Raw genomic sequence first — 10940 nt, 5'->3', positions numbered from 1 at the left:
TTTTACTAAAACCTAATGAGTTTCTTATTTACATATTGGTGTCTTTTAGAGAGAATAATACAAAAGAAAATTATTTTAATCGATTTTGCGGCATTCGCATTAACACTCAGTTTTTCCTCCCAGACGTCAGGTGGCGCTGTCTACACTTATGTCGAAATACGGAATGAGGCGAGCTAAAGCCTATCAGTGTCGCACGTAGCTTTTCATCTTAGATATCGGTCGGCAGTTGGTAAGTTGCACGCCTTACACTCGCATTAAATTAATTTATTATCAGATAAACAAAAGGACGTTTCTGTTTTAGGTCTAACATGGTGTGAAAATATTTAAATAACACACATGAAAGTTGTGGATACCGTTTCGTCGAGGGTTATAATAGCTAGCTTCCATTAGCTATATTAACGGCTAGACGTTCTTAGCTTTCGGTCAGCTTGATGTATAACAGCTATTGTTGAGGAGAACGTAACATTTCAGCTTTCTACTAGTTGCAAGCAAACTAGGTTTGATTTTTCATCTTTACCCGTGTAAATTCCGTCACCGAGTCATGGGATATATTTTAGCAGCTGTCCAGAGTCAAAAGCTAAAAATGGAAACGAAGACTGCCCTACCTCCGTCACCATAATGAGAGCTGAAACATAATAAGCCGCCACCATATTGAGCACGTTGGTTCCTTTCTAGTATTTTACCTTGGTGATGATAAATTTAGGTTAAATTAATTACAGTCGGTGACATATTAAATTCACATAAAACGAGGACTCATCGCTACTCATGACGGCGGATGTGACTAATGTATAGGACGTTCCAGTACAGATTTGAGTTAAAGTACAGCTGACTGAGCATCCAATTCCTTGCGCTGGACATGTGGAATAACTGGGAGTTGGAATGTTTCCTAAAATGTTTTAGTCCCTTGGACCCATAATCTAATTGGAAGCATGTCTTTTGGAGATTTTGCAACATGTTGTTGACTATCGTTAAAAGTAGTCCAGTAAAATACACGTATGTATTTTGAAAATATGGATATGATTGCATCCTGAATGGTTATTTTATGTGACTTGAACTTTGAGTCTACAATAAAATCTTATCTTATCTTATCTTATCTTATCTTATCTTATCTTATCTATCTATCTATCTATCTATCTATCTATCTATCTATCTATCTATCTATCTATCTATCTATCTATCTATCTATCTATCTATCTATCTATCTATCTATCTATCTATCTATCTATCTATCTATCTATCTATCTATCTATCTATCTATCTATCTATCTATTGCTTTTGCTAAATTAAGGCATGGTAAATATTTACTCTTAAATTTAATTTGGTATTTAAATTTAAACAATTTAAAATATTGCATCACCAAGAACTGTATTCTTTTCTTTTAAATGATGCAAAATTATGCAGATAAAAAAACATTTGAAGTTTGTTTTCAAGTTGAAAAGCACGGGATATTTTATAAATCCTGGTTTTACATTGAAACTATAGTGTTCAAAATATCTTTTTCTTTCTAAAGTAATAATTAATTGGAAAAAATAGTCAGTTTTATCATTTGCCTTTTCAGTCAGTTTATTTACTTGTGAAATGCTTTTTAGAAATCAAACATGTTTTTGTTGAACTAAAATTTTACAGACAAGGCCCAGTTATGCTGCTAACCAGAGTAATTAAAAAATAAACAAATTATGTCTCTGGTATGTTTATGCTATCAAAAAAAGTTCTATAACTCACCACTTTTTAAAGCAGATTCCGAGTTTACTGAGGGGAAGGTGCATTCAGTGGCAGAATCCCCAGTCCAGTCCTTGAGACAAATCAGACTGGGTGTTGCAGTAGTACAACTGATAAGAGATGAGACAAGAACTTTGAACAAAGGTTGTTACAATAGTTTTGAAAATTAATGATTTCCCTAGTTAGTATTATTTCCATTTTTATGGTCTTAATTTTTTTCAGTGGTTGTCTTTAACAATGGTTAGCCATAAAGCTGATTAAATCTGTTATTTGATTGTTTATCTAAGATGTAGGGTGAATATTTTAATCTGCTTGAAGCCAAGGCAATAAGAACCATTGTTCAGCTTCAGTTTATTGGAGTCTGGCAGCTGAGTTAAAATTGTCTGCATTTCTTTTTAGGGCTTGGATTTTCCTGTAATGAAAGACACAACCCCTCTGATTACCAGCAGAAGAAGTCAAAAATTCAATTGTCTCAATTTTCAATTAACATTATTGTTACATTAGCTAACATTATCTCTATCAGTTAAGTAAATTATATCGTTAACTGACTCAGGGTAATTTTTTTGGTTTATTTTTAAATGTTAACATAAACATTAACCTTAAAAAACAAAATAAGTATCTTTATATACAAATTAATATAAGGATATTAATTAATTAATATCAAAAGTGTTTAATTAAATTCACTGGAACTTGCAGATACCCAGCAGTAATGGTATTCATTTTGTACTCTTGATTGATTTATTCTGAATATTTAACCTTTGGCAGACTACTCATTTCAAAACTCTGACAATAATAAAAGAAACTAATTGACTGGTACTTTTTTTTTTTAAAAGGAAATGTTACCATTACTGTCAATGATTGATAATTCAAACTAAAATCTAAGAGATTCTTTGTGAGAGAAGAGCCTCATTCAGTAAAGGTCTGCAGTAGTCCAGTAGTAAAATTTTAAAAAAACTTTTTTATTCACCATCAGTCCATAGGTTATACACTCTCTTCCAAAGATGGTGCGAACACATTATGGACCACCGCGCTTGAAGCCCAGGTAACCTCTTTCAAATGATAATTTTTTATGTTTTCCTTTTGGGTATTTTGTTATTTGTTATTGATTAATATTCTTAAATTGAAAGGATTTAAAGTATTTGTTACAAACTGCCTTTTTATTTCTTGTTCTCTGTCAGACCCTATGAAGATTCTCATAGACACAATGAAGGAAGTTACAACCCAAACTCTAAGAGTCGACGAGACGACCAGGGATATCCCAACAAGTCCCCTCCTAGCTGGCGAGAATCTAGAGGCAGAGGACGAGGCAGACCAGCACCAGTGGGGAGAAGGGTTCCTGAAATGGGACCTCAACGGGAGCCACGATTTAGTCACTGGAGGTCTCACAGTCAGGATTCCTTCCAATCCCACCCTCATAAAATGGATCAACATCATAGCCATCGCAGGCAGTCTCCAATGCGGCTGAACCGTACTCCTCAGCATCGCTCATCCCCTCATAGTCCTGCACACATACACCAGAGTCAAAGGGGTCCACCTTTTCACGGCCACCCTTCAGGTCACAGGTCACCTTCCCCAAGACATTTTCGTAGCCACCCAGGTGACAGGAGACCAGGATCTGCGCCTCCCTACCGAGGATCTTTTAGGGGATCCAGAAGACAGTCAGTTTTTTCTCCTCGAGATCCTCATCCAAGAGAAAGAGCCTATGAACAGTCAGGTCATGGCATGAAGCGCTGGAATGAACCTGGATCGTTCTCTCATCTGCACAATGGAGAGCATCGGCCCTCTGGGCCACAGAGGAGCCCCAGAGAGGTGCCAGGGAGAGGCTCATGTACAGAGAGGTACAAGCACGAAGCACCACCCCAAGCTGGGTAAAATTATGTCAGGAGGAGGCTTGAGGTTGGCCACTTCTCCAAGTCACAGAAGTTGTAATGATGAGCTCTGCCCTGCTCCCGATTATATTAATTACATGGGATTAAATTGGGTCTGATGTAAATGGGATTAAGAGGAGCATTACTTCTGTAATTGGTCTCTGAAGGTGTACCTCCCCCCTACCTGTTTCATTCTGTCCTGGCTTCAGAGAGGCCTACCGTTAAAGATAAAAGTTAAACCTTCCGCGTCCCACTTAAAATGGCAATGGATCTGTCATAATGATTTTTCTATTGTTTGATGGATGTGCAGGTGGTCAACTCAACAAGATTCCAGGAGGCAACGCGGTCCCATGGAGAGGCAAGGCAGCAGATCCCACAGTCGAGAGAGGGCACAAGATGCCCCTCACCCGCCCGCCTACAGAGCCCCCCCATGGAAAAGCGGCCCTCCACCACCATCATCACACTACAGGAACCTTCCTGAGAGGAATATTTCAGGACCCCGCAAGAGGAGAATATCAAATATCAGCATGCCCTCTTCAGGCCCTGAACCGTATTATGGCAACCCGAAGTACCCTAGGAGAGAGAGACCCCAGCTGATGAGTATTCCCAGGCCATTTGGTGGCCCACCGTTCTCCCTTAGGGGTAGAAGTTACCTAACCAGGGGCCGGGGGTTCAGAGCAACATCTCTCATGAGGCTCAGAATTCCTCCAACTATAAGACCAAGGCCTCGTTTTGGTGATATTGCTGCACGGGGCCATGCCAGTTCTGTTCTTGCCATCAGGAAGAGACGTTTCCAGATGAAGGATGAGCCATTAAAAGACGAGGAACCGAGAAGGTTGAAAGTACAACAGTCTCCACCAGAAGAGGATGACAAAGCCAGCAAATCTTCAGGAGACTCTGACACAGGAAAAGAACAGGTGGAATCACGCCGGTCGTTGAGCAAACACAGGTATGGTATCCTCCTTGTAGCACTGTTCGCAGGGGCTTGATGATGATGATGATTAAGAGGTCAAGAAAGAATGTGTGAAAAGGGTGCCAGCAGTGGAAAGTGGAGATGTCATGAGCTAAATTTGCAGCAGCCAAAGCCACCATTACAGGAGGCAAAGCCACCATTATTCTGAAATGACACCCTAAACTGCGTGCTACATACATCTCAAAATACCTACCTCTGAAGTTGGATGAAGAGAAGGTTTATTCTCCAATTACAAACCACATTGTTAAAGCTGGCTTGTCAGTCCTAACAAATGTAAAGTAACCCTATGAAGAGGAGAAATCGGGAATCCTCTCTGAGCCTAAAGACTGAAAAAGCCTCTCTGCATGCTGTGGAAAATTCTTCAGTCTCATTAAAGAGCCCAAACTTGCATAACTCCATTTGTGCTTGGCAAGGAGAGGACTCAGGATGATGTAACCATGACCCAAACTATCTTCAACAGCTTTTAAGTTACTGGAAGTCAATCAGCCATAAATGAAGGTTTGAATAAGAGATGCATCAACATTGCTTGCTGTGCTCAGCCAGCAACTATTCATGGCTTCTAGACACTAATCTTGCAAGAAACTGGCGTGCTCGAAAAGCAAATTCCCAAGAGTGAGGATCAATCTGAAATTAGTACTATAAGTTGAAATGTGCCCATTGCCAAGAGACAGCAAGCCATTTTAAAAGATTACAAGAAATGTTTGGAAAAATCCCATAATATGCATTCCAGTATAAGAAATTCCCAACAAGAAAAAAATGCATTCTTAATCATGAGCCAGTTGTGCATGGAATATGCAACAAATGCTTATGCTTAAGTGTAAAATAATTAACATGGCAAAGCAAAACTATTTAAAAAAATTGTTGACTTCTGGAATTATAGTCATACTGTCCTCTTGAAGAAATCAAATCTCTATTTAAAGAAGTGGAAATAGAAGTAATGGGAAGAATCACCCAAGAAGGATCAGTAACCCAGCCCTTATCTATAAAGCTCTACATCAGCTGATGTGTGAAAGCTTGATGTTTAACCATCAGTGCCATTCAGAATTCATACAGTGAAGAGGAATCGCAAAACCTACCATTTGGACTTCATACGTTATGTTTAAGATGGAGGGCTCTGCTTCATCTGAGTCTCAATAATTGTTACCAGGATTTGCTCTTGCTCCATATTTTCAGAAGTTCTTCAAATATTAACCATCTTGGAGCTGGATTTTTCTGCTCAACTCAGATGTTTTGAGATGCATTATTTCAACTACCCAGAGATGAACACGAAAAATACTCGGAGGAGCTTACATGAAACTTTCATGGCAAAACTTCAATGGACTGTGGATAATCGACTGGATAAATATGAGAAAACCCAAAAGAAAACTTGCAAGTCTGATGTATTTTAATTTGAGACATGGAGATACATACATGGGGACCATTTAACCGCATCACCATGTTGTATTTTTTTCAGAGATTTCATATTGGTCGGCTTTTTCCATAATTCTGTACTCCACTTATTATGAGACCTAAATCTGTACAAACAGAACCTATCATCAAGCCAGATGGAAATCAATCAATTTACATGCTGTCTAATCCAACCAAGATATAACCACCCCTCTCTATATCCTGCAGCACTAAAGCCTAAGATACTCCTATACAGTACATGACTATTCAACATAAACAAAGAAGAGAATGAAGAACTCTAACGAGAGTATGACCGAACAGCTTATTCGGAAGAGGAATACATTTTTCGAAAGGCTCATTTATGCTTCTTGCAAAGTCTTCAGTGAACTGCCTTAAGATTCTGACTCGGAAGAAGAAATAATCAAGCTTTCCCATCTCCCTCCAATTGCAGAAGTCTTCAAGACAAATTCATTTAGACAAGAAACATCTTTTAAGAGCCCCTGGAATAATAATCATTACTGGATAAAACGGAGAAACGTCAAGGATTGGCTGATAAATTCATCTGAAGTTCAGTGCCCAAACACCCTTGCTGTGATTCAAAAAGGGAAGATAGAAGACTTGATATGATGCAGTCCAATATCTTAACGTCCTGCCTGGATTTGACCACTCTAACAATTGATGGATAAATGGAGACAACTCAGTTTGGTTCAGGTTACAAAAATAGGAGTAAAGAAGCATGGACATTCCTGGGTTTTTGTAAGTACCTAAGTAATGTGTGGCTCTATTATGGGGGTATTCAATTGTGGTCTGGAGCTGGGGTCCTGCAGCTTTTAGACATGTCCCTTGCCCAACAGACTTGAATCAAATGGCTGAAACACCTCAGTGTGCAGTCAAGTTCTCCTGAGTCCTGCTTATTACCTGATTATTGGCATCAGGTGTGTTAAAGCAAAGACACATCTAAAAGTTGCTAGACACTGAACCTCAAGGACTCGAGTTGAATACCCTTGCTCTATAATAATATCTGCCTTCAAAACAGTTCTATGCTTTTCTAATTAATTGTGCTTTACCTCTAAAATCCTGTCAGGGTAGTATATATTTTTTTCACTTGATTTTTTTTTTTTTAAAAGGCCAATAATGTTGTTGCTTGTGTCAATTGTCAAAGCTAAAAGTCGACTGTTGTTGGTCCCTCCCCAGATCTTCTCCAATAGAGAAACGTGATCTTGTTGTTTTGTCCCACTGGCCTCCGGGACCAAGCTCTTCCAAAGACGGCTCGCCTCCAAAAGGTCAGAGCCCAAAGTCGAGAACAGGTATGTGGTTTCCATCTGTGGTCTGGAGTACTATAAAAACCAAATTTCAATCAACAGGGTTAACATGATTTACTTGACTTTGATTTTTACACTTGAAACTTTTAGGTATAAACACTTTTTCTTTCACTTTTCACTTTTACTTTTTCTCTAGACCGCAGTTCAGATGGGGAAAGCACATCGCATAGACGCCTCTCGATTGATTCCAGATCACCTGAAGACAGAAAACATGAATATGTGGATAAAAGAGTGTTTAGGTACCATAAATATCACAGTACACAAAAACTTAATTGTCTGAAATTCGGATTTGAAGTGACAGACCAACACAAAGTAGCACAAATACTTTGCCTTTTTATGAATTAAAATCTCAACAGTGTGTAATAAGTTTAGCAATAAATACAGTTTCACTAGTCACCTAATTAATAAATCATCTACCTGTTTGTAATTTCATCTCAGTATAAATCTAGCTATTTGTAAAAGAAAATGAGAGAACAATGAGTGTCACGAAGACCAAGGAACGCAGCAGGTCAGGGCTAAAGTTCTGCTGAAGGTGGGCCAGCTGCAAACTGGACTTTTCACCTACTCTTATTGTCTGGAAAATCTGAAGCGATGTATTTTTTTCCCCCCCTTCTCAGATGTGCTCTACTTTGTGTTGATATGCTCACAAATAATGCAACCATAATTATTTTATGTCATTGTAACTAAATACTAATGATGCATTTTAACATCCGGTCATTATTTATTTTTCCAGACCCGATAATGTGATGCATGACAGACCTGAAAGGCTGTCTTTCAGGAGACCAGGACCAATACAAGTAAGCGAATAAAGGCTGAAAGTGACAGTTTTTGCATATTTTAGCTTGACTGGATGAGGATTTTTTTAAGCCCTTTTGGTCTTAAAAATGGCCAGGGCAGCAAACGAATAAACACCAAAAAGAAAAAGAATCAGACAGAATCCAAAGTTGCAGAGCACATAATTTTTTAATTTATTATACATTTAAAAAAATTAATTTTCTTATTTTGTGAAAGCCAAGGGATTCCCTCTCCTCAACCAACACAGTGTTGACGGTGTGCTTCCATGGCAACATATGATCAGCTGACCTGAAAAAGATAGTGATAAGCAAATCATCATAAAGCTAATTTAATAAACTAATCATCAAGGTATAAACCTTTCCTCAACACAAACTAAAAGAAATACATTTATAAATTTAATTTTGTCCATAGAAAGCACAAATACATCACCTGTTAGTGAGGTTGTGAATGCCTCACAATAGTAACTGTTGAATTTAGCCATGTAAGGAATTCTGTAAATGTAAAGGCTCACCTTCTGCTATTACAGCGGCCAAGAATTCCTGGTGGTCCAAGGAATACGGGCCCAGACATGTCGGAAAATATCAGAAGACCTCTGATGGTATGTGGAACTCTTGACTGTTTGAAGATCTTTGACTTCCTGTTTAAATAGCCAGAAAGGTCATAAATCTCCTCAACTAATAATTGAATTTCTTGAAAAGGAGACTTTAGTGCCGCGTCCTTTTCCGAATCAGAGACCAGTGTTCAGAAAAAGCTACAGCATCGTGTCTAAATACCGCAACATGAGGGTGATGCGTCAGCGTGCGCCTTACAATAGAGGACCCAACCAGCAACGCTAGTGACAAACTGGTGAGTTATACAAATTTCAATACACTTTGGTATTAAAATATTTTTATATTTTGTGTTTAGATGAGAAATATCTAGCAAGTAAATTCCTAATAATTGTATTCAGATAAACTGTATTCTGCTTTCTTTTATATTTATAGGCACCAGATTGTGTTTGTGGAGCTTAGAAACACTGAAATCTCCAGTACAGAACTGCTCTATCAAGGTGGACTGCACAAACCTGTACAGCTTCATCTCATACCCAACCAGCTTGTCTGTTGTGAAATTGTTCCTTCAAAGATGTTGTCACTGATGTTTCATTCGCTTCATTTAACTACTGCTGTACTCAGTTTTAGAACGTTTGTAACTGTTACCTATTTTATATATCTGTTGATACATATATAGATATATCTATATATATATCTATTGATGCATATATAGATATATCTATATATATTTGTAGATATATATATAGATCTATCTATATATAGATAGATCTATATATATATATCTGTAGATATAGATATATATATCTATATATATATTTTTTTTATGGTTTGGGAACGTTTGCTTTAAAAGTCCTTGGAAGTCCTGGTTTTACTTCAAATGTGCTAGTTTTTTTTGTTTACAAGCAGCAATCAAACATTTACTTTGATATGTGACTTTATAAACTTGTACTGATCATGTCAGAGATTCACTCTAAATAAAACTAGAAATGTAACAGTTTTTTTTTCACAAATCTGTTCGATATGGACTTGATAGATCAGTATTACTTTGTTTATAAAATAAAGTAAAGCTCAAAGTGGGCATTATTCACTTTTTCCTGTCTGAATAGTATGTCTTGTGTTTTCTTTTTTTAAAAAGTGAAATTTGTGACCATCCATGCCGATTTACTTATAAAGTTTCCATTCACATCAAATATTGTTCAGGACACCTTCATAAACAAATCCCATTTCTGAACAGTACTTTTTCAGACTAGTATCTGACTTATTGGTCAGAATGTAAAGTCATATTTGTGGCAGGAATCTAACTCCGCCTCATCCTGATCTCAACATCTGTAACTGTGAAGAAAGATCTCGGCACATATCCAAGTGTTCTGTGAGGATTTTGAGAGAATATTAGTAAACAGACGGCATCATAAAGATCAAGGAACACTGCAATCCATGAAAAAGTGAAAAAATTTCAAACAATTTTGTTTGTTTGTTAATCCATTGCATGCAAACCCAATAAAATCAAAATCTGTTTATGTGGTGACATAATGAAAAAGTTGCAGTTTAAGTAATATGAATTTGTAGTTTCACAAGGCACTGTCATTTAAAGTTGCTGACACTGGGTGATGCAATTGACCTAACTTTTATGAGACGATGAAGTGCAGCCTGAAGTGATTCCACTCAGCTTCCATATCATTTAAGTAACTTAAAATAAAAAGTGGGGTGTTTTTATTCTTATTTCATAGAGTTTTGAAAGGAGAACATTGTCAATGTGTGATGCCAATACAGCTCTGGAAAAAAGCCTCCATTGCACTGAATCTTATTGAAAATCTCCTTGTTATTCCACCAAATATTGATTTCTGAACACTTCCCGAGTTAAAACATTAGTATTGTTGTTTCTAAATGAATATGAACTTGTTTTCTTTGCATTATTTGAGGTCTGAAAGCACTCTGTCTTTTTTGTTATTTTGACCATTTCTCATTTTCTGCAAATGCAAAATTTTTGCTTGGAATTTTGTGGACCTGCTAGTAGTTCATAGAATAAAAGAACAATGTTCATTATAAATCTGCGACAGACTGGCGACCTGTCCAGGGTGAACCCCGCCTCTCACCCGGGACGCAGCTGGAGATAGGCACCAGCAACCCTCCCGACTCCATTAGGGAAGAAGGGTGTACAGAAAATGGATGGATGGATGGATGGATGGATGTTCATTATAAATGCTTTTTGCATTTCCCTAAAAAAATAGAACTGCAGTTTGAGTTCATCCTAAACCACATAATGAAATAGCCTCTTAAAATTTTTAGGGGTAAAAATTAGTGTCAGGATCTCTAGAATAAAATTTAA

At 37.5% G+C, this 10940-nt stretch overlaps 1 protein-coding gene across 1 annotated transcript; it reads left to right on the top strand.

The window, feature by feature from the left end:
• Positions 1-125: 125 nt before the first annotated feature.
• On the top strand, positions 126-9717 carry si:ch211-114c12.2 (uncharacterized protein LOC336578 homolog). The gene is made up of 10 exons (XM_044139922.1): positions 126-229; positions 2693-2761; positions 2898-3557; positions 3898-4536; positions 7141-7253; positions 7405-7507; positions 8002-8065; positions 8590-8661; positions 8762-8909; positions 9047-9717. The coding sequence occupies exons 2-9, from the start codon at positions 2721-2723 to the stop codon at positions 8897-8899; spliced, it is 1830 nt and encodes a 609-aa protein (XP_043995857.1). The 5' UTR covers positions 126-229; positions 2693-2720; the 3' UTR covers positions 8900-8909; positions 9047-9717.
• The last annotated feature ends 1223 nt before the right edge of the window (positions 9718-10940 follow it).

The sequence above is a fragment of the Gambusia affinis genome, linkage group LG15 (genome assembly GCF_019740435.1).
Source record: "Gambusia affinis linkage group LG15, SWU_Gaff_1.0, whole genome shotgun sequence".
Taxonomy (NCBI): Eukaryota; Metazoa; Chordata; class Actinopteri; order Cyprinodontiformes; family Poeciliidae; genus Gambusia; species Gambusia affinis.
The sequence above is the reverse complement of the archived record's forward strand: the minus strand, read 5'-3'. Positions and strand labels throughout refer to the sequence as shown.

Bases quoted from the DNA above. Each gene is read 5' to 3' on its own strand.
- si:ch211-114c12.2 (XM_044139922.1), top strand. From the start codon at position 2,721: ATGGTGCGAACACATTATGGACCACCGCGCTTGAAGCCCAG. The intron at 3,558-3,897 runs GTACAAGCACGA...ATGGATGTGCAG, and splicing joins AGAGGCTCATGTACAGAGAG to GTGGTCAACTCAACAAGATT. The intron at 7,508-8,001 runs GTACCATAAATA...TTATTTTTCCAG, and splicing joins GTGGATAAAAGAGTGTTTAG to ACCCGATAATGTGATGCATG.